The sequence below is a fragment of the Myotis daubentonii genome, chromosome 1, assembly GCF_963259705.1.
Source record: "Myotis daubentonii chromosome 1, mMyoDau2.1, whole genome shotgun sequence".
Classification (NCBI taxonomy): Eukaryota; Metazoa; Chordata; class Mammalia; order Chiroptera; family Vespertilionidae; genus Myotis; species Myotis daubentonii.
Genome location: NC_081840.1, coordinates 120,032,381 through 120,056,254, shown reverse-complemented (window position 1 = coordinate 120,056,254; position 23,874 = coordinate 120,032,381). Strand labels below are relative to the sequence as shown.

General features: G+C 40.0%; 1 protein-coding gene across 4 annotated transcripts; it reads left to right on the top strand.

The window, feature by feature from the left end:
* The first annotated feature begins 1,192 nt into the window (after window positions 1-1,192).
* On the top strand, window positions 1,193-22,199 carry C1H14orf28 (chromosome 1 C14orf28 homolog). 4 transcript variants are annotated; one of them, XM_059659369.1, is made up of 6 exons: window positions 1,193-1,332; window positions 4,692-5,216; window positions 7,533-7,622; window positions 8,288-8,375; window positions 9,651-9,785; window positions 21,817-22,199. In XM_059659369.1, exons 2-5 carry the CDS (start codon window positions 4,693-4,695, stop codon window positions 9,738-9,740), a joined length of 792 nt encoding a protein of 263 aa, XP_059515352.1. In that variant the 5' UTR covers window positions 1,193-1,332; window position 4,692; the 3' UTR covers window positions 9,741-9,785; window positions 21,817-22,199. The 4 variants fall into 4 exon arrangements, with proteins under 4 accessions (XP_059515352.1, XP_059515361.1, XP_059515335.1 ...); XM_059659378.1 differs by lacking the exon at window positions 21,817-22,199 and adding an exon at window positions 10,746-10,886; XM_059659352.1 differs by lacking the exons at window positions 8,288-8,375; window positions 21,817-22,199 and adding an exon at window positions 10,746-12,675.
* Window positions 22,200-23,874: the final 1,675 nt, after the last annotated feature.

Below are 23,874 nucleotides of genomic sequence, written 5' to 3'. Positions count from 1 at the left end.
GACTAAGGACCACAGTGATGTGCTGGTCTGACACTGAGCTCTCTGAATTGTGTGTTCTAAGGGTTGCACTTGTCTTTCCAGACAATCATCTGTTGAATGACTAGATAGGGAAAATCTCAACATTATCCCATTTGTAATTGTAGGTGGAGGTAGTTTTCCAGGGTGGTCTGTGTTCTACAGAAGCAAAACCATGTGGGCTTTGACTCTTTAAGGGAGAATACAAGAACCAGGGCCTACTGAACAGCTATTATGGTTGAGCCCACAGACTGCAGCATTAAGCAACTCGCGCTTAAATTTCTGACTGTCACTTCTTATAATATCCAAACCAAAAATTTTTCATCACAAATTAAAGCTATCTAATTTATTTAGTGGATATTAACTTGTTATAAATTACAGCATTTTGGCCAAGCATTACCTTCAACACTAAAGGCAGCATTTATACACTAATTCAAAATTTTCCTACCAGTGGTTCTCAAACCTTCTGACCCTTTAAATACAGTTCCTCATGTTGTGACCCGACCATAAAATCATTTTCGTTGCTACTTCATAACTGTAATGTTGCTACTGTTATGAATCCTAATGTAAATATCTGATATGCAGGATGGTCTTAGGCGACCCCTGTGAAAGGGTCGTTAGACCGCCAAAGGGGTCGCGACCCACAGGTTGAGAACCGCAAAAGCTTGAATAATTCTGAGAAAACAAAGTTTTCCCCCTCTAAGTTAAGAATTTGAGAAGGCAAGATCTAGAATCAAACACAAATCAAGGAAGGTCCAAAAATGGTACAAACCTCAAAAAGCCTAACGGGCTTGGCACTAAGCTCCTCCTCCGTGCAAAGCCTGCCCACTTTGGCTGCTCCACTTTTCCTCAGACGCTGGAACCACGCCCCTCTCTGCGAGGTCCCGCCCCCCGCACCTGATGTCCGCTCCCATTGGGCAAAGCTGAATGCTGTGTACACCCCCGACACACGCACGTTTGACTGGGGCGTCTTTGCGCCTGCGCAGCAGCACCGTCGGGCGTCTGGGAACTGGGGGCTGGGGGAAGGGAGGCGGAGGTCAGGCGGAATCTTCCTCCGTAATAAGCAACGCGTCCCGCGGTCCTGGCTCCGTGGGTCCGGTCGGATCGGGCCTGGGCGCCGGAGCTGCTGTGGCTCCCGCCGCGGCGGGTGCGATGGAGGCCGTGCCGGAGCCCACCACTCTCGCCGGGGGAGGCCGAGACAGCCGGCGGTTCTAGTCCATGAGTCGGCGGCGGCAGCGACGGCAGCCCGGGCTCTCCATGAGCGAGCGGCGGCGGCGACGGGTGCGGTGGCACCGGCGGTTTTCGGTCCCCGAGGAGGTACGAGGGGATTCGGCTTCCCGGTGGACGGAGGCTGTCGGGTGTGGAAACGCCATCCGCTGCCCCGTCCGCTAGCCCATTGCCAGCAGTCCCAGGCGCTCTGCGGGGCCCCTGCCTGGACGCAGACAGCGGCGTCCAGCCTTTCCACCGGCTTCTGTTTCAGGGACCCGCCCGCAGTGCGGAGCCAGTGCTCGGTGCCAGGCCTTCCAGGGTGCGGCGGGCAGGGGGCAGGGTGGGCGTGGCCGGAGCGCGGACCGGGGGCTGAGCTGGGTGCCCACCGGGCCCGCAGCGGGTACCGTCCCTCCCCCCTCCTCCCCACCCCTAAGCCCCGCGCCGCTTCGTGGTGGGGCGCGTGGCTGCCTTTCCCATTATTTCAGAGCGCTGATTGCAGACGGGACCTTTAGGACTCGCGAGCTTTTAGGGAGTCCGGCATTCAATACCTTGGGGAAATGGTCTGGTTTTCACGACCAATGTGGGGTACAGATTGTCACCCCTGGAAAGGACCGCAGGAAAAGAGGTGGTGCTTTGCCAAGGAAATACCGTAAGAGGTCAGGGCAGTTCAGCAGGTTTATTCAAACTGGAGGGCCTGTTGAGGCAGGAAAATAAAGACGGCAGGATAACTCCTCCAAGATGTCCAATGCTGTGCCTAATGAGCAATCTTAGAAGGTGTGGCGAAAGCTAGTCAGGGCTTTGCAGGCATTTCTTCATCTTTTTAAGTAATTTTTAGTAATTCTTTGGGACACATCACCACATTAGTGCTGATACTAGATTAAGTGTCTTCTTGTTCTTCCAGTGCTCTCTACGCCCCTCTTTTTTATTTTTCCTGAAAAAGGCTAAAGAAGTTTCGTTGCAAATATATAAAATTGTAGTTTAATTCTTTTAAAGTATAAATGTTGCTTTGTAGAGCTGTACTTACTCTTCCTTTGGTCATGCCCAAAAGATAATTTGAAAAAAGGCACTAGAGATTTACGATTCCTTTTCAATGTAGTATGTAGGAGTGTGAACTCAAGCTCTTGATCCTATGACTTTGCTACAAAGTTCTTTAAAATTCAACAGAAATAAACCACGAAGAAATTTATTTTCATTTTTAAAGTATTTGAATGCCTTATGATATTTTTTTTCAAATCTGCCCCAGAAATATGTTAGTTCTGTAGAAGAAACTGAGTTTTGTGTTTTCTTAGGTTCCAGGTTTGCCACTCCCTCTGATTCCTAATTGGTTGACTAGAGCCAACCTGTTACTGTGTATAAACATATACATTTCAGACTAAATATAGTATTGAATACTTTAGAGTGTAGAATATCTTCAAGCCAAAAATACTGTGTTTATATATCATATAACTGAATTTTTAGTCTACTACTGTTGTAAAATCAACTTGAACTAAATTTTTCACGCAAATAAAATATACAGGTCCAAAGTATTGAGTGTTGGATTCATGTTATGCTTGGGAGGGTGTGGCACTTGAAAAGATGGTCAAAATAAGACACTGACCTCAGTCACTCACTTCTCTTTTCCTGTTCCTCAGATGCTTCCCTTTTTTCATGAAAAATAGACTTTTCCATACAAGTAATATATTGGAAAGTACTATGATGTTTTTAGTTGACATTTTTTATCCCAAGTAAAGCAGTTTTCTATTCAGTTTTATTAGGACATCACTCTATTTTTTAAAAAAATTTTGTTCTATATACCATACATATGACATGAACATGTGTGTTAGAATACTGTCAATTACTTTAAAAACAGAATACTTAGCTACACTCAGAGTTGGGGGAAGGATATGTACCAATTTAAACAGAGAGGACACCTCAGTTCATTCCCAAAACATGCAGAGAAGGGCATCAGGATACTTACCAAGTTCTGAATCAAATCACAGCACGGCCTCAAATTGTCGGATATATAGCGTGGTCCTAGATTGTAAGTAAAAATCCCAAAGTACATATAAATAATATTTGTATTAGTTGTGCTACTATTCAATTAAGTCTCATGATTACTCTTCCTATGTTATCTTTCAAAGCTAATTGGTAATTATTCTGTAGCCCAAATAAGGGTTCCATTACAGTTCATTTTATAAGTAAAACCACACATGTTAACAAGAAAATGAAGTACAGCTTGTATTTTGAAGGATGGAAGAAGTTTACATTAGGAATACCAAAACCAAATTTAGATTGTATCTTTAAATAGTTTTACCTTCATTTAAGACTGCTTATTACAGGGTTTTCCTATATCATCGAAAAAATCTACAGTATAATATAAAGGCCTCTCCAAAAAAAAGGTTGCAGTTTCTTTTTTCCCCCATCTTTATTGTTGAGAGTATTACAGATGTCCCCCCCCACACACACACTTTTCCCCCATTGCCCCGCTCCACCCGGTTTTCACTCGCCCCAGGCCTTCACCACCCTGTTGTCTGTGTCCATGGGTATTGCATATATGCTATAAATTCTTTGGTTAGTCTCTTCCTGCCCACTCCCCCAGACTCCTTACCTCTGAGATTACCTCAGATTTGCCAGTCTGTTCCATGTTTCCATGCCTCTGGTTTTATTTTATTCATCAGTTCATTAGATTCCACATATAAGTGAGCTTATGTGATATTTATCTTTCTGACTGGCTTATTTCACTTAGACCAGTGGTTCTCAACCTCCTGGCCCTTTAAATACGGTTCCTCATGTTGTGACCCGACCATAAAATTATTTTCGTTGCTACTTCATAATTGTAATGTTGCTACTGTTATGAATCGTAATGTAAATATCTGATATGCAGGGTGGTCTTGGGCGACCCCTGTGAAAGGGTCGTTCAACCGCCAAAGGGGTCACAACCCACAGGTTGAGAACCGCTGGCTTAGACTAATAGTCTCCAGGTCCCTCCATGCTGTCTCAAAGGGTAAGAGATCCTTCGTTTTTAAAGCTGCATAGTATTTCGTGGTATAAATATACCACAGCTTTTTTATCCACTCATCTACTGATGGGCACTTGGGCTGTTTCCACAGCTTAGCTATTATAAATTGTGCTGCTATGAACATAGGGGTGCATATATTCTTTCTGGTTGTTTTGGGATTCTTAGAATATATTCCTAGAAGTGGGTTTTCCTATATCACAGACGAAAATCTTCAGTATAATTAATATAAGAGCCTATCAAATAGCCATTCAGTACCTCGAAAAAAGGTTGCAGCTTCTGAAGTGGTCTTTTCAAAGACCATATATATTGCCCCCAAAATGACTCATAGCTAGAATTGTCTTAAGATATTTTTGTTGGATTGGGAGGCCATCTAACCAAATTTAATTTAAATCTTTAGATAGCTTTATTTTCATTTAAACATATCATATGTAATCACATACATGTTCTACTTTTAATTTTTAAAATGCAGGATGAAGACACTGTTTGAAGAGATCAAAGCATCAATTAAAAATAACTATAATCAAGATCGCTCATTTTGGAGGCCTGTTCTTCCTTGGGGAGGTGTTTTTACTATCAAAGCTGGCCGCAAAGCAGTATCCTGTACACCACTCTATGTTGAAATAAGACTGAAAAATACCTGCACCATAGATGGATTCTTGATGTTATTATATGTCATTCTTCATGAAAATGAAAATTTTCCCAGGGAACTCTCTCTTCATTTAGGTAGAGAGTTTGTAGACTGTTTTCTTTATTTAATGGACACCTACAGTTTTACAACTGTGAAGCTACTTTGGATTTGGGACAAGATGGAAAAACAGCAATATAAATCTGAAGTTCATAAAGCTTCCTTAATAATCGATTTGTTTGGGAATGAACATGATAATTTTACAAAAAATCTCGAAAATCTCATGTCTACCATACAAGAGAGTTACTGTTCCAATTGGCGATGCCCAATTCGAGTGCAGGAAGATCAGCAGCGTACAATTAATATAAAGTAAGTTTCTCTAAAAGCCTTTTATATCTGCTCTAAAGTTTGTTTTGTCACTTTTTAAAAAAAAAAAATTATTTTTTTTTTGTTAATCCTCACCTGAGGATAATTTTTCCATTGATCTTTTAGAGAGAGTGAAAGAGAGAGGGAAAGACAGAGAGAAACATCGATGTGACAGAAACACATCAATTGGTTGCTTCCTTCAGGTTTCCTGACCAGGGCCCAGGCAAGGGAGGAGCCTGCAACCAAGGTTCATGCCCTTGACCAGAATCGAACTTGGGACCCTTTGGTGTACAGGCCAATGTTCTTTCCACTGAGCCAAACCAACCAGGGCTGTTTTGTCACTTTTAGAAACAGTATACAACTTTTTTAATGAAGTGCTATAAATACGAATATATAGTCCAAGTACTTCTTTTTTTTTTTTTTTTAATATATTTTATTGACCTTTTGACAGAGAGGAAGGGCGAGAGATAGAGAGTCAGAAACATCGATGAGAGAGAAACATCGATCAGCTGCCTCCTGCACACCCCCCACTGGGGATGCGCCCGCAACCCAGGCACATGCCACTGACCAGAATCGAACCGGGGACCCTTCAGTCCGCAGGCCGACGCTCTATCCACTGAGCCAAACCGGCTTCGGCGTCCAAGTACTTCTTAAAGTACAACACTGTAATTAGACAAATCAACCACACAAATTCAAGACTCTTTAGTCCCATGACAGAAATATCCAAACATCTTAGAATTTACTTTACAAAACCAACTGATAACCATTTCGCTTGCAAAGTAATGAATTATTGAGAGTGCAAAATATATTGCCCTTTGATTTACTAATGTGATTTTGTAGATAATGAATTTCTGCATCACAAATGTAACCTCTTGAAAAACACTATCCAATATGTGTTTCCAACATAATGTTTCACCTTTTGAATAAATCTATGTTGAGTGGGCTAGTTCTACATGAATAAGAAGATTGAGCCGTGGCTCGGTTGGTGGTGGGTTTGATTCCAGGTCAGGGCATATACCCAGGTTGTGGGTCTGATCCCCCATGGGGGCACGTATGGAAGCAACTGATATCTCTCTCTCTCCCCCCCCCCCACCCCTTCCTCTAAAATCAATTTTAAAAAAAGATTGAAAGTACTCCATGTACTTTCAATAATTATAGACAGAAATCACAAACTTAGAACCTTAACACCTGGAGAAGATGTGGCTATGAGGAGCATTTTCACTGACTAGGAAAGGTGCTGGTAGCCTAAGTATTTTTCGCTTTCAGAACGAAGGCAGACCTCCAGGCTAGTAAATGACAGGGAGGAAGGCCAAACTGGCAAGCCCTATGGAGTGTTAGGAAACATTAAAGCCCCCAAGGGACATGAGCTGGAAAAGGGATAATTGTCAGTGAAAAAACAGGACAGAAAAACAAACTCAAACACATTGTTGTCAGAAATTGTATTTGGCCCTATGGTCCATAAAAACAGCCTAATAGATTGTTCTATTTGAAGGATATACCTCACATACACTAACTTATTAAGTTCATATTTCTTTATTGCACATTTACTTTAATATTATAATATCATGGTACACTGAAGATATTTTATTCTTTTTAGAGTCAATGTCTCTTTTTTTCTGAAATATACTTTGTCCATTTTCCTATATTGCTGATATAAGGATGTTGATTTTCAGATCTGTCAGGCAGAAAAGTTCTGTTACTTAAAACCACAACTTAAAGTATTTCAGAAATTGTCTTGTTTTTTTTAAAAAACTAATATTTTAATCTGAATATGTTTTGAAACTATAGTGAAATATTTATAGTACTATATTAATACTAATGTTTTGTGTTTCTCAATAAAATATTTTATTATACGCTACTTTTTAAGCTTTTGCATATTTTATTTAATCCTATATTTAAAACAACTTCTGAAATGGGTGGGAAAAAGTTTTTTAATAAATCAGGTAAGTGAGGCCAACAGTGGCTGCAACTTAGGCTAGCAATTTTAGTAACTAATCAGCTGCCTTCCTGATTCTGGGTCCTAATTTCTTCCCCCTTCTGCTAAATTCTCTGGAAATTTTTTTAAAGTAACAACAACTGCATATTTCAGCATTAGTTTACAGAAAGATTTAATATTTCTTGGAAAGCTTCATGCATTGACATTTATTAAATGTAACTGGTTTCTCTACTATTTACAAAAAGTACAAAGATGACTAACAGAGGTTATACTTTTATTGGATTTGCTAATAATGAATTGACCTGTAAATTTTGTAATCCTAATAATGTATTTGCCTGTAAAATGTTGAAGCAGTTCTTACATGCATTTTGCAATTCTTGTAGTCCTCCCCAAGAAATTCCACATGGAAACTTGATACGACTGGCTGTGGCTGAGTTATTCTGTTCCAGGATTGAACTGTGTGAAGAGCGGGGGTGAGTATATGACATTTAAGATGAAAGTATTCTGTGTTTTTTATAAAGAAACCTGGACTGATATCTCTTTGATGTTAATACTATATGAAATAGCTACTCATAAGTATTTAGGAAGTCTAATATTTTTAAAATCTTAACACCTTCTAGTTTCCTATACTTATTCTGCATTGTCATTATCAAATAGAATATAATACTACTGGAGGCCCAGCGCACAAAATCGTGCATGGGAGAGTAGGCCTAGCCTGCGATCAAGGCCATCTTCTGCTCCTCAGTCCCCAGTCCCACCCCGCTGCCGCCCACCCCAGTTCCCCGCCCACCCCAGTTCCCCGTAGTTCCCCGTGGTTCCCCGTTCGCCATCCAGCAATCGGAGTCTGCGGGCCGGGGGTAGAGACCAAGAGGTCTGCCTTCCACCTGCTTGCCAGTCCCCAGTCCCGCCCCACCGCCACCCACCCCAGTACCCCGTGGTTCCCCGTTGGCCATCCAGCGATCAGAGCCTGTGGGATGGGGGTTGGGATCGAGAGGTGGTCAATACACCTCATAGCGACTGGTTGATCAGTCGTTCTGGTCATTAACGCCATTATGGTTGCTGGCCTTTTATTATATAGGATAGTTAATTGATGAATACAAAGCAAATGCCTTTTCTTTTTTTCCCCACTGCTGAGTAGGTACAATAAAACCTTGCTTAACCGGAACCCAGATAGTCGGCACCCTCAATTAACTGGATTTTTTCTGCACTCCTCATTTAGGAGAAAGGTAAATTGCAACCAAAAAATTTAATAAAATTTTTTAAAAATAGAAATCCAAAGGGGTAGAAAGAATATATTCATCCCAACCTCTTAATTTCTATATCTACATTATTGTACAATGAGAATAAATATTTAGAATGATGATCTTACAGCTAATTAATCACTGAAGAAGGAAAGAATAAAATATTTTCAGTTAATTGTACTTAAGTTCAGAGAGTGAACTAATGTATTTTAGCAACCAATAACTAAAGCAAAATGGTTTTCCTGTTAATCTTGTTTAGTCAGTGATGTTAACCAAAATACTATACCCTGAACATTCCGGTTAATCGAGATTTTACTGTATAACTGTATTTGTTGAATTCTGATCCATATGCTTAATACCTGATGCTGCTAAGAAAATAGAATTTGCTTCATTCAATGGCAAAAGGAAGCAATTAGGGAATTATATCTCATCTAAAGAGGCCTGTAAGAATCCTATTTTCACATCTCTGTCATTATTTCCCTTTAAAACCATCTTAGATAAAGAAAAATGTATCTAAAAATAAAAGCTACTCACTTTTATAAGCCTAGATAAAGCAGCTAGCTTTTCCTGGAGTTTTTAAAAGTATCATTTCTTGCATATAGAATCTTAGAGCTTGTAAACTTCTGGAAATAGATATACTAGGGTGTGCAAAAGTAGATTTACAGTTTGAATACAAATAAATAATACAATCTATATAATAAAAGCCTAAGCAACCGTTAAGGCGGAACGACCAGAACGACCAGGCACTGTGATGCGCACTGACCACCAGGGCGCAGACGCTCAACACAGGAGCTGCCCCCTGATGGTCAGTGCCCTTAGACAGACGCCAGGCTCATGGCTGGTGAGTGCAGCAGCAGTGGCAGGAGCCTCTCCCGCCTCCACTGCAGTGCTACGGAGCAGCGAGCCGAGTGGTAAGGAGCAGTGATCAGGTGGGTGGTAAGGAGTGAGGGCTCCCAGACTGCAAGAGGGCACAGACAGGGCTGAGAGTGTCCCCTCCCCGCCCCCCGCGGGCTACATAAATTTCATGCACCGGGCCTCTAGCACTAAATAATAATACAAGAATAAACTGTTTTGTGTACTCACAACTCTAAACCTACTTTTGCCCACCTTGTATAAAGGTATTAATATAGCTACACTATTATTACCCATTCCTAAAATAGATATTTATGCTTATGACATGAAGTAATAAAGACAACCCAAAAGTGATAAAAGCAGCTTTATTCCAAGTTTAATAAAGTTCATGCCTACTTTCAATTTTAGGTGTGGTGGCTTAAGAGAATTCTCCCAACGAGTTTTCTGCCATGGGGCACCTCCTTTTGTTGTCTTAAATATGCAGCATTGGAAATCTGAAGATCTGGCATATGTACCCTATTATTTGGATTTATCTGATCACAAGTAGGTGGTTTTTTGTTTGTTTTGTAAAATTAGTGAAAAATAAATTTATTTTATGTTTTTCTGCTATTCTGGTATGACTTCTTCTAGCCCGTAAGGAAATATTATTTAGATCATGGCTGTCTTTAAATTTGTGTATACTGAATAGGATCAGCATCTACTACAGAAAGTTAGTTGCCGACAGGGTGCATATTGGTTAGGTGCTTGAATTATGGAATAGAATTGGGTTCAAACCCAGCCCCACCATTTATAAGCTATGTGACTGTGGACCAGTAAGGTCACATAGCTTATAAAACAAGTTTACTTATCAGTTTTCTTATCTATAAAGCAGAGATGACAATATCTATCTATCTGGGGTGCCATTACTATGAGGATTTAATTTACATAGCACATGAAAATGTTTAGGGTAGTACCTATATATAGTAAACAGTAAATTCTGATTATTACTGGTATTTCAAGTCAAAGTAGTATATGGTATGAAGTCATCATTTAAAAATAAAATATTACTGGCTCTGGCCAGGTAGCTCAGTTGGTTGGAGCATTGTCCCAATGCGCCAGGTTTGCAGGGTTCAATCCCCAATCAGGGCATCTTTAAAAAAATTTTTAAATAAAATGTTACCATCATTATTATAGATAAAAATATCTGCATACAAATTAGGACATGCAGGGTTCCTTTAACTTTTTGCTTTAAAAGTTTTTTGTGTGTTTTCTCTTAATAGAACCATACAGATTATGAATTAAGATATTTTTTTTAATTCTTAAATTATATCAATTTTTTAAATTCTTAAATGTTTTATTCTTAATTACCCATTATTGTACATTCGTTTTTTAGATGGATATCTTTTTCAGGGAATACAATGCAAACAATCTCAATTTTTTTTCCTTAGTTAAGAATTTAAGGAATATTTCTCTTAAGAACAAAGTATTGTAATTTTCTGCTACACTTTGTCATTGAATTTACAGGTATTTGTTGGAAGGTGCCACATTATTTAACAAAGAGGAACATCATTATTCTGCAGCTTTCCAGATTGATGGACATTGGATGCATTATGATGGCCTCAGAAATGTGAATTTAATTTTGTTAAATAAACCCCCAGAGTTTCTCCTCTTGTCATCATTGGTTTATATTCGAGCAGCAGAGAAATAAATATAGACTGATGCTAAATTTAATTGTTTTCCCTCCTGCCCATGCTCCCTAAGATGAAGGGCTTTTATTTTCTATATACTTGGTATCCAAGAAAAATAGTTCAACTATATTAGTTTCAGAGGTGTATTTTCCAGTGTTTACCCCAGGTAAATATTTTATATGGAGAATCTATGCAAAAATGTTTGTATTTCTTTTTTCTATATCGTGGGTTATTTTTATACAAGCATATTTTATGTTGAGAGAAAATATATCTTTGTATTTTTTATTTATATGTACCTCAAAGGTTTTTTTTTTACAATTCTGTCCTTGAATCTAAGAAAATACTTTGTCATTGAATTCTCAAAATTTTTGTTTATATTCAGCTGAAACCTGGGTACAAGTCACTGTTTCAGTTTATATAAATTTCACAGTTCAAAATGTATTTGACTTTATTTCTTTGCCCTACCTCACTATAATCCAAAGTGCACTATTGGATTCGTATGTATTTGAATGTACAGGTTATAGATGGCTTAGTCTATTTTACCTGTTGTTTTGCCTAATTTTTAAAATTTTTGGTGAGAATGATTTTTCTGGGCTTGAATAATTTTTTACAATGGCAAATTCCTTTAACCACTTGCTAAAGTATTATAAACCTTCCAGTGGATTTTAAGTGTTAACTAAGTTCCTGACCGTAATTGGAGTTATTGTTCAAAATAAATTATATAACTAATCTAAACATCTGTCTCCTAGTTAAATGTAATGGAAATTCTCCAGTAGAAATGTATTTTTCAGATAAGACAACCATAAAAAAAATTAGGCAACTGGATGTTTACTAATGTTGGATTAACAGTAGAAATGTACTTTAAATATATACTTAGGAAAAAATGGGTGCTTGGGAATATTTCTTTTCCTAGTAAGTCATACTGCTACAGGGAAAAAAAAACACTTAAATTTTTATAGTAATATCTGCTAGCTCCCTTATAAATAGTAAATTGGTAAAATCAGGCTTTAATTTGCAATAAAAATCACTAGAATTGTATAGATAACAGAATATTGTGTTTCTCTTCAAAGACCCTAAGATCTCTCTTTTGTGATGTAAAGGAAAAAATTAAGTAATGTTCTTAAGGAAAAATACTTTTTGAAGTTAATTACAATTTTTTTGTGTTTACATTTCATTTCTACCGTAGGTTTTGGGTTGAGATTGAGCACAACATATTGGAGATTTCTATATGATAACCCAGGTCACTGCCATATACCAAATTGCTAAGTTTTAATTTAGTAAATTAAGTCTTAAATTGGCATAGTGCCATATTGAGAGAATATACCGAAGATTGGATAAATGTGAGTGAAACTTTGTTGAGAACGCCTCACTTTGAGCAAATACTAAGAAAATTCCTTTTTTACATAAGTTTAAAAATACTGATTTATTTTACAAAAAACTTCACCCCAAAGTTTATTTAAATAGTTCCCCACGTGTGTTTAAATAGAATTTGATTTGCAGTAAACTTTTCTAGGGACACCTTATTGCATGAATCAGAGTATACAGAAACACAAATTCTAGTATATACATAAATGGTATCATTAACAAAATTATTCCTACTGCAGATTTATTTTTTAGGAATTGCACTTTATTTGGAATGATGTTAGTTTATCACAAAACAGTGACTTACCTACCTCACAGGGTTGTTGTGAGGAATTAGATATTTGTTAAAAACTTGACTACCTTGAACATGCTAATAAACGTATTTTTTCTACCTCTTTCATGTACAGGAAAGTCTCCCAGATTCTTACTAATGAACTTTTCAGATCTTTTTTATTATTATTTAGACAGTAGCTCCTATGAGTAATGGATTTATTAATGTGTAATGGAATTTTTAAGTATGTCTTCTGGACCCCAGATGGCTGGGGTTTTAAGGTAATAGGTAGTTAATTTTTATGGTGATGGTTGATTGGTAGAAAGAAAAAATTATTCCTGCTGACCAAATAGTAGAAAAGGGGTGAAAAAGAATGAATTCGATTATTGGCAGAATGTTAAGGTGAGGGCATGGAACATTCTTTATAACCTTAAACACCCTTAGAGAAATTGGGGTGAAGGGGCAAAGTTCTGAGGGAATAATCAGAATATATTTTTAATCAAAATGCCACAAATCATAATTATAGCTATGGGGAAAGCAAAAATGATTTTTAAACCCTGGCCTCAGAGGGGTATAAAGAATAAATACAGCAAATTTAAGGAGGAATTTCCAGTTTCTCTTCAGAAAAAGAAAACTTTTCCCTCCCAATTTAGCAGATGATCTTACTTAGGTGTATCCTTCATGGTGACTTTTCACTATTAATTATTAGACTTTATTTAATATCTGAGGCCTTCTCACTGCATCTGATCCTATCAAAGAGGAAAAAAACTAAAGGTAACTGACTACAGGCCAGCTTTGCATGCTTACTAGGGTAAATTCTATATCTATTACATTCTCAGATTATGAGCAAACAACTAAGCTATATAAGCAGATAACTACTATGACATAAAAAGCTGTACTTATTAAACATGTCGACAGTTTAGTTTTATAATTAAATGAACTCATGACAGTTGTTTGAAAATAACTGTAATACACTATAAGAAAAAAGGGTGAGCAGTTCACATAAAAATGACTGCAACAAGTATTAAATTACAGCCAAAGCAAAGGTATACACAGTGCAGCAAAAGTAGGTTTACAGTTGTTTATATGGAAAATAATACAAGAATAAACTCTGTCTCGCCTACTCACAACTATAACCCTACTTTTGCCTCACCTTGTATTCTCATCATCCTTTATTAATGCTCCAACATTTAAAATCAGCATCAAATGTTTCTGCATTAAAAGCTAAACTCACATAGCTTTTGAAGTGCATCTTAATGCTGCCTTACTAACAGGTTCCAACCCACCCTGCTGACCCAGGGTTCACTAGGGTCACCTGGACAGCTTTTAACTTCACATTTTAATTTGATTCTGGGGAAAACATAAAGTTTTACTCTATCTCTGGGAAATTAAGAAAGAAGTTAGTGCGGAGTCTCTGTAAAGTAATTTCTTTTTTTCTTTTTTTTATTAAATCTTTATTGTTCAGATTATTACATTTGTTCCTCTTTTTCCCCCCCCCATAACTCCCCTCCTCCCAGTTCCCGCCCCACCCTCCGCCCTCACTCCCCACCCACTGTCCTCATCCATAGGTGCACGATTTTTGTCCAGTCTCTTCCCGAATCTCCCACACCCCTTTACCCCCCAAGGATAGTCAGTCCATTCCCTTTCTATGTCCCTGATTCTATTATAATCACCAGTTCATTCTGTTCATCAGATTATTTATTCACTTGATTCTTAGATTCTCTTGTTGATAGATGCATATTTGTTGTTCATAATTTGTATCTTTACCTTTTTCTTCCTCTTCCTCTTCTTAAAGGATACCTTTCAGCATTTCATATAATCCTGGTTTGGTGGTGATGAACTCCTTTAGCTTTTCCTTATCTGTGAAGCTCTTTATCTGACCTTCAATTCTGAATGATAGCTTTGCTGGATAAAGTAATCTTGGTTGTAGGTTCTTGCTATTCATCACTTTGAATATTTCTTGCCACTCCCTTCTGGCCTGCAAAGTTTCTGTTGAGAAATCAGCTGACAGTCGTATGGGTATTCCCTTGTAGGTAACTGAGTTACTTTCTCTTGCTGTTTTTAAGATTCTCTCTTTATCTTTTGCTCTTGGCATTTTAATTATGATGTGTCTTGGTGTGGTCCTCTTTGGATTCCTTTTGTTTGGGGTTCTCCGTGCTTCTTGGACCTGTAAGTCCATTTCTTTCACCAGGTGGGGGAAGTTTTCTGTCATTATTTCTTCAAATAGGTTTTCAATATCTTGCTCTCTCTCATCTTCTGGCACCCCTATAATTCTGATGTTGGTACGCTTGAAGCTGTCCCAGAGGCTCCTTACACTGTCCTCGCATTTTTGGATTCTTTTTTCATTTTGCTTTTCCGGTTGGGTGTTTTTTGCTTCCTCGCATTTCAAATCATTGACTTGATTCTTGCGCTCCTCTGGTCTGCTGTCGGGAGTCTGTATAATATTCGTTATTTCAGTCTGTGTATGCTTAATTTCTAGTTGGTTCCCCAACATAACATCGAGGGTCTCATTAGTTTTCTTGTAGATCTCATTAAGTTTATCGGCGGCTTCTAAACAGTTCTTGAGAGACCTTAAAAGTGTGGTTCTGAACTCTATATCTTCCATTGACAATTTTGTCCTGTTTCTTTGTCTCCGCATTTTGTTATGCTTCCTTGGTGCACTCCCTAGTGGTCTTTGTTCGCAGTCTTATAGTTAAATCTTGATTGTTGTAACTAATACCAGGGAGGGTTTGACCTCCAGGCCAAGTGGCTATGAGAATCAGCTGTGTCAGCAGTGAGAGAACTTCTGTCCTCTAGGGAGGTGCTAATCTAGCCTTTGCCTGAGGCTATCCGGCAAATGCCTCTGTGCAGGGCTTGGGTAGGGCGGGTCGCACAGGATCAACAGGGTGGGCCGGAGAGAGCAGTTATGGCGGCTCTCAGTCCTGTCCCCAGGGGCTCTGCCTCTCTGAGTCCCAGCACCCGCTGCAAAGCTGGGAGAGAAAGCTGCACTCGCTCTGACCAAAGCCAGACAGTCTCGCTTCTCCCATTTGAGTCTGGGTCCCTAAAGACTTGCCTGTTAGCCTCAGGCAAAGGCTAGATTAGCACCTCCCTAGAGGACAGAAGTTCTCTCACTGCTGACACAGCTGATTCTCACAGCCACTTGGCCTGGAGGTCAAACCCTCCCTGGTATTAGCTTCAACAATCAAGGTTTAACTATAAGACTGCGAACAAAGACCACTAGGGGGTGCACCAAGGAAGCATAACAAAATGCGGAGACAAAGAAACAGGACAAAATTGTCAATGGAAGATATAGAGTTCAGAACCACACTTTTAAGGTCTCTCAAGAACTGTTTAGAAGCCGCCGATAAACTTAATGAGATCTACAAGAAAACTAATGAGACCCTCGATGTTATGTTGGGGAACCAACTAGAAATTAAGCATACACGGACTGAAATAACGAATATTATACAGACTCCCGACAGCAGACCAGAGGAGCGCAAGAATCAAGTCAATGATTTGAAATGCGAGGAAGCAAAAAACACCCAACCGGAAAAGCAAAATGAAAAAAGAATCCAAAAATGCGAGGACAGTGTAAGGAGCCTCTGGGACAGCTTCAAGCATACCAACATCAGAATTATAGGGGTGCCAGAAGATGAGAGAGAGCAAGATATTGAAAACCTATTTGAAGAAATAATGACAGAAAACTTCCCCCACCTGGTGAAAGAAATGGACTTACAGGTCCAAGAAGCACGGAGAACCCCAAACAAAAGGAATCCAAAGAGGACCACACCAAGACACATCATAATTAAAATGCCAAGAGCAAAAGATAAAGAGAGAATCTTAAAAACAGCAAGAGAAAGTAACTCAGTTACCTACAAGGGAATACCCATACGACTGTCAGCTGATTTCTCAACAGAAACTTTGCAGGCCAGAAGGGAGTGGCAAGAAATATTCAAAGTGATGAATAGCAAGAACCTACAACCAAGATTACTTTATCCAGCAAAGCTATCATTCAGAATTGAAGGTCAGATAAAGAGCTTCACAGATAAGGAAAAGCTAAAGGAGTTCATCACCACCAAACCAGGATTATATGAAATGCTGAAAGGTATCCTTTAAGAAGAGGAAGAGGAAGAAAAAGGTAAAGATACAAATTATGAACAACAAATATGCATCTATCAACAAGAGAATCTAAGAATCAAGTGAATAAATAATCTGATGAACAGAATGAACTGGTGATTATAATAGAATCAGGGACATAGAAAGGGAATGGACTGACTATCCTTGGGGGGTAAAGGGGTGTGGGAGATTCGGGAAGAGACTGGACAAAAATCGTGCACCTATGGATGAGGACAGTGGGTGGGGAGTGAGGGCGGAGGGTGGGGCGGGAACTGGGAGGAGGGGAGTTATGGGGGGGGAAAGAGAGGAACAAATGTAATAATCTGAACAATAAAGATTTAATTTAAAAAAAAAAAGAAATGGAAAAAAAAAAAAAAAAGACTCGCCTGTATCTGGAGCTCAGAGTCTGCAACTCCCTCCCGATTGAAAACGCCAACCGCACCCTCGGCCGCCAGCCCGCTCCACGCACTCCGCACCTCAGAATTTGACTTCAGCACTGCGCCTCCTCTGAGTGTCCGTATGCGTTTCTCTTTCCTCCTAGTTGTAGGACTTCCACTCAGCCAGCGTTCCTGTGGTTTTGGGTGATGTCCCTTCCGTCTTTTAGTTTCACTTTTGAAGTAGTTGTTCAAAGCAGCAAACTCTGGCGTTAACCTATGCCGCCATCTTGGTTCTTCCTGTAAAGTAATTTCTTTATATGCTGATAAGTACCTGAGTGGGTATATTAGGTTATTTACCCTCAATGAGCAATCAGTTCTATAGACTTCCATTCTTTCCTCAATGAGGTCTGCTGGAAGCTATCAAGAGGAATTATCTTGAAAATGAAAAAGTGAGCAGCTCTTTAGGGCCCTCAAAAGTGATATGGACTAGAATAGGAGCTTGGGAGCAAATGACCTGTGCAGTCAAGTTAGCCATGGTAGAATTAGAAATCTGCTGTTCCACCCAGCCAGCATGGCTCAGTGGTTGAGCGTCGACCTATGAACCAGGAGGTCACAGTTCGATTCCTGGTCAGGGCACATGCCAGGGTTGCAGACTCAATTCCTGGGGCGGGGGGGGGGGGGGGGGGGAGGGCGGGGCATGCAGGAGGCAGCCAATCAATGATTCTCTTCATTGATGTTTCTCCCTCTCCCTCTCTGAAATCAATAAAAATATATTTTTTTTTATGAAAAGAAAGAAATCCATCCTAGCTGATTTGGCTCAGTGGATAGAAGGTTGGCATGGACCAAAAGGTCCCGGGTCAATTCCAGTCAAGGGCACACCCCTTGGTTGCAGGCTCCTCTCTAGCCCGAGCCTGGTTGGGGCATATGCAGGAAGCAACCAATCGATGTGTTTCTCTCACATTGGTGTTTCTCTCTGTCTTTCCCTCTGTCTTCCACTCTCCCTAAAAATCAATGGAAAAATAACCTCGGGTGAGGATTAACAAAAAAAAAAAATCTGTTGACTACAATGACATGTCTCAACCCTATCAGAAGGGCTATCATCAGTAAACCAACAAACAAGTGTTGGTGAGGATACAGAGACAAGGGAGCCTCATGCACCTTTGGTGGGAATGCAGACTGGTGCAGCCACTGTGGAAAGCAGTGTGGAGTTTCCTCAAAAAATTAAAAATGGAACTGCCTTATGACCCAGTGATTCCAGTTCTGGGAATATATCCAAAGGAACCCAAAACACTAATTTGAAAGAATATATACACCCCTATGTTCATTGCAGCATTTTTTACAATAGCCAAGATTTGGAAACAGCCCAAGCTATGGTCCGGCCTTGGCCAGTTTTCTCAGTGGTTAGAGTGTCAGCTTACGCACTGAAGGATCCCAGGTTCAATTCTCTGTCAAAGGCATATAGCTCAGTTGCAGGTTCCCCAGCGGGGGTGAGTATGGGAGGCAACCAATCAATGTGTCTTTCTCATCTAGCTGTTTCTCTCTCACCCCCTCCTCCATCTCTTCCACTCTCTCTAGAAATCAGTGGATAAAAAGCTACGGTACACAATGGAATACTACTTGGACACACACACAAAAAAAACAAACTAGTAATAGAGGAATATGCAAATTGCTGGGACGCCATCACATAACAAACAATCAGGACAGGGGCGGGGCCGCAGCAGAGAGCTCTCAGCTCGTCTGCACCAGGGGTTCAAAGGGCACGGAGAGGAAAGGAGAGCAGATAGGCAGTTAGGGGGATCAGGCCAGGAGGGGAGAGCAGATAGGCAGTTAGGGGGATCAGGCCAGGAGGGGAGAGCAGATAGGCAGTTAGGAGGATCAGGCCAGGAGGGGAGAGCAGTTAGGGGGATCAGGCCAGGAGGGGAGAGCAGATAGGCAGTTAGGGGGATCAGGCCAGGAGGGGAGAGCAAATAGGCAGTTAGGAGGATCAGGCCAGGAGGGGAGAGCAGATAGGCAGTTAGGGGGATCAGGCCAGGAGGGGAGAGCAGTTAGGGGGATCAGGCCAGCAGAGGAACAGTTAGGGGGATCAGGCAAGCAGGCAGGTGAGCGGTTAGGAGCCAGTGGTTCCGGATTGCAAGAGGGATCCCAGATTGGAGAGGGTGCAGGCCAGGCTGAGGGACCACCCCCCTGCACGAATTCTGTGCACCAGGCCTCTAGTAAAATAAAAAATGATGAATAGACCTGGTAAGCATTATACTAAGTGAAATAAGCCAGTCAGAGAAAGGTAAGTACCAAATTATTTCACTCATGTGGAATCTAATGAATAAAATAAACTAACAAAATAGAAAATGACTAATAGAGAACAGACTGACAACTGTCAGAGGAGAGAGGTTGAGAGGCTGGGTGAAAAAGGTGAAAAAATTAAGAAGAAAAACAACTCATAGACACGGACAACTGTATGTAATTCCCAGAGGGAAAGGAGGATCAGAGGAGGTAGAAGAGTATGGGGGAGAGGGGGGGAAGGGAGATTTTTTAAAAAAGAAATCTGTTCTTAGTTTTATTACTTCCTTGTTTTCCCTTTGAATTCTGTAGTTATTTTTTTCTTTTTTTAAAATATGTTTTTATTGATCTTATAGAGAGAGGAGAGGAGAGTGACAGAGAGATAGAAACCTCAATGAGAGAGAAACATTGATCAGCTACACGCCCCTACTGAGGATTGAGCCTGCAATCCGGGCATGTGCCCTGACCATGAATCGAACTGAGTGGACACTGAACCACTAAACCACATTGGCCAGGCTTTTTTTTTTAAATATATTTTATTGATTTTTTTACAGAGAGGAAGGGAGAGGGATAGAGAGTTAGAAACATCAGTGAGAGAAAAACATTGATCACCTGCCTCCTGCACACCCCCTACTGGGGATGTGCTGGCAACCAAGGTACATGCCCTTGACCGGAATCAAACCTGGGACCTTTCGGTCTGCAGGCTGATGTTCTATCCACTGAGCCAAACCGGTTAGGGCAGCTTTTTCTTTTTTTAATCCTCACTTGAGCACTTGAGGACTTAGGGAGAGTAAGAGGAGGGAGGGAGGGAAGGGAGACAGAGAAAGAGAGAGAGAGAGAGGAGAGAGAAGCGAAACATAGATCAGTTGCCTCCTGTACACTCCCCAAGTGGGGATCAAACCCTCAACCCATGTGTATGCACTGACCAGGAATCAAACTGGCAACCTTTGGGTGCACAAGATGATGCTCAACCAACTGAGCCACTCCAGCTGGGCTGTAGTGTTACTTTTTAATCCTATATAATAAAACCCTAATATGCAAATCGACTGAATGGCAGAATGACTGGCGGAATGACCGGTCACTATGATGTGCACTGACCACCAGGGGGCAGACGCTCAGCAGAGGAGCTGCCCCCTGATGGTCAGTGCGTCCCACAGGGGGAGTGCCGTTCAGCCAGAAGCTGGGCTCACGGCTGGCGAGTGCAGTGGCAGTGGTGGGAGCCTCTCCTGCCTCTGTGGCAGCACTAAGGAGCAGCGAGCAGGTGGGTGGTAAGGAGCAAGGGGTCCTGCACTGCCAGAGGGCACAGGCCAGGCTGAGGGACAACCCTCCCCCCCACCCAGTGCACAAATTTTGTGCACTGGGCCTCTAGTATAATTATAAAAATAACATATCAATTAGTTTTAAAAAACAATAAGTCCCCCAAAAAAAGTGTAAAGAAAAAAATGATCATCTATGATTTCTCCACCCAGTGAAAATCATTGGTTCATACTGGTAAAACCTTTTTGAAACATCCAGCATGGCTGCCTAGTACTGAAGAGGACCAAGGAGTTAGGGCTTTGAAATAAGAAATGTATACTCCGGGAGTCTGGCATAGTGGTGATTTGGGAGCTGCAAGCTAGAACAAATTAATATCAGACATACTTTCTCTGTAGCACACAATACATATTTACTATCTGCTGTTTGCTAGTTGAACTAGATATGATTTCTTCCCTGAAGGTGTACACATCTAGAAAAAGGGAAAGATGTGTCAATCAATGATTGGACAAAGGGAGGTACTATGGCATGATAAGCACCTGAGGCTTTGATAGTACAGAGGAGGTCAGCAGACATCTGTGATGAAGTCCTCAAGCCCTTCACAGTTGCTGCCTAGCATTCTGGCAAAGAGGGTTGGGGAGGAAAGACAGTCCAGTTTGTGATTTCAAGGGCAACTGTCAGTGCTACTGCCTCTAACTCTACCCACAAAGCCTAACCACCTTTAAATTCTGTTAGAAAGCTATAAATCTTAAAAATAGAATTTTCAAACACCATCACATTTAGAAAGAGGTTTATTATAGTTAAAGTAATTCACAAAGATTCATAATCTCAAATATTTTCTATTTTTAGTAAGAGGGAAGAGACTTGAGAGGAAAGTGGAGGGCCATTGGGATGGGCCCTCTGAATACTTGGTGAATGAGTTAACTTGTGGAGGGGCAGGACTGGATTTCCAACTCCTGTAGTCTTCTACATGAACAATAGGTGGCAGACGCTCCTCAGTATGGAATGTAAAGGAACTTTCTGGCTTTAAAGTATAAATCTACTTTAGGATTTAGGTGAGGCAAGTCCAGTTTTCCTTCTGTTCTATGACACACCCATAGTTTGGGGATAACATTCAGTGGTGATGTCTTTGGTGAGGTTAGCTATGCTCTCTGCCAACAACACCCCAGTTCAAATAACATTTGTCAGTTGACTCTGGTTTGTTTCTTCATCTGCTTTCCCAACTCTCATGGTTTCTGGACTCCTCTATGCTTTCTTTCTTCTTTTGAAAGGGTTAGGAATCTCTGTTCCTGGAGATCTTATGCAAATGCCAGAAAACCTGATTCAGGATTGATATTTTTCACTCGGGAAAAAAGGTAAAGAAATTGCATTTTCAAGGTGAATCGTGAGATGCGACCACACTACCACTGTTATATCTCTATTATCATCAGTCCTCCACTACTGAATTTTATGCCCTAAGGGAGAGGTAAGAAGATGGCAATCTAAAGCCAGATTGCCTGGGTTTAAATTCTAACACGGTCACTGTGTGCTTTGAGTCTGTTGTTTAACATCTCTGTTCTGTTTCTACTGTAAAATGGAGATAATAGAATATATCTCGTAAGGCTGTGGTGAGGATTAAGTGAATTATGTATAGCATTTAGTGTGTGGCACATAGTAAGAACCATGAAAATGTTAGCTACTGTTATTGTTGATTTCTCTTTTAATATTTTGTTAAGAAATGAAATTAGGCTCAGTTTGGCTCAAATAAATTCTTATAAAAATTCTCTAAAAAAAAAAAAGAAATGAAATTAGTAGGTAAGTAGCACTGCTGTAGAAAATAAACTAAATGCTCTGTGAATATTTTGAGTTTATTGGCTGGCCTTTCTGTGGGCAATTAAGCTCAAGAACAAATTATGATATTAAACTGGAAAAAAATGTTAAATTCATTAATTAGTTTGAAATGCAAGAATAAAGCAACGGTTGAAATGTTGGAGAAAAGTTAATAACTTAAATTTCCCTTGATACTAAATAATAATGAAATATCCTACCTTGTTCCTGCTCAAAATTGTCCAAAATCATTTATTCAAAAATCTTTTAAAATCAGGCTCTAAAACTTTTTTGACACATCCCCTTCTATACAGTGGGAACCACCTACTCAAATAGATTCTAGGACCACTGCTATTTAAACTCATAAATCTCCTCGGGACACACACAAGAATATACCTTCCAAGACTTTCTTTCTGATCACAATAACAAAAGTGATTAGTCCATCCTTATTTAGATTCTGCTTTACTCAATAAAGGATTCAAGTACACTAAAAATTATAAACTTTTCATTTCTTTTTTATTAAATTTACTGTGGACAGGGGTTAATAAATTTATATAGGTTTTCTGGGTACAATTCTATAATAACTCCTTTGTATATAATATTGTGTGTTCACCACCCCAAGTCAAGTCTCCTTCCATCACCATTTATCCTTCCTTTACCCTAAACTACTTTTCCCTCTTCCACCTCCCCTTACCCACATTCCCTCTGGTAACCACCATGCTGTTGTCTCTGTCAGTGAGTTTTTTGTTTTGTTTTGTTTTGCTTTGCTTTTTCACCCACCCCCACAATGTCCATCCCCTCTGACTGCTGTCAGTCTGTTCTCTGTATCTATGAGTCAGTTTCTATTTTGTTTGTTAGTTTATCTTATTCATTAGATTCCACATGTAAGTAAAATCATATGGCACTTGTCTTTTCTAACTGGTTTATTTTACTCATGATAATACTCTCCAGGTCCATCCTTGTCGTCCCAAAAGGTAAGATTCCTTTTTCCTTTCTCTTTTTTTTTCTTTCTTTTCTTTTCTTTCTTTGTTTTCTTTTTTTATTTTTTTTTCAGCCAAGTAGTATTCCATTGTGTAAATGTACCTTTTCAAAAAATCTCCTTGCCCTGGTCGGTTTGGCTCAGTGGATAGAGCGTCGGCCTGCGAACTGAAAGGTCCCAGGTTCGATTCCGGCCAAGGGCATGTACCTTGGTTGCGGGCACATCCCCAGTAGGAGGTGTGCAAGGGGCAGCTGATCGATGTTTCTCTCTCATTGATGTTTCTAACTCTCTATCCCTCTCTCTTCCTCTCTGTGAAAAATCAATAAAATATATCTTAAAAAATAAATAAATAATAAAAAATCTCCTCATCTATTGATGGGCACTTGGGCTGCTTCCAAGTCTTGGTTACTGTAAAATTCAGTGGTTCTCAACCTTCTGGCCCTTTAAATACAGTTGCTCATGTTGTGACCCAACGATAAAATTATTTTCATTGCTACTTCATAACTGTAATGTTGCTACTGTTATGTAGCATATCGTAATGTAA

What these genes read in the sequence shown, in the direction of transcription:
- C1H14orf28 (XM_059659352.1), top strand. Translation starts at nt 4,693, where the DNA reads ATGAAGACACTGTTTGAAGAGATCAAAGCATCAATTAAAAATAACTAT. An exon ending in GAACTGTGTGAAGAGCGGGG is followed by an intron (nt 7,623 to 9,650) that starts GTGAGTATATGA and finishes TTTCAATTTTAG; the next exon opens with GTGTGGTGGCTTAAGAGAAT. An exon ending in TTGGATTTATCTGATCACAA is followed by an intron (nt 9,786 to 10,745) that starts GTAGGTGGTTTT and finishes TTGAATTTACAG; the next exon opens with GTATTTGTTGGAAGGTGCCA.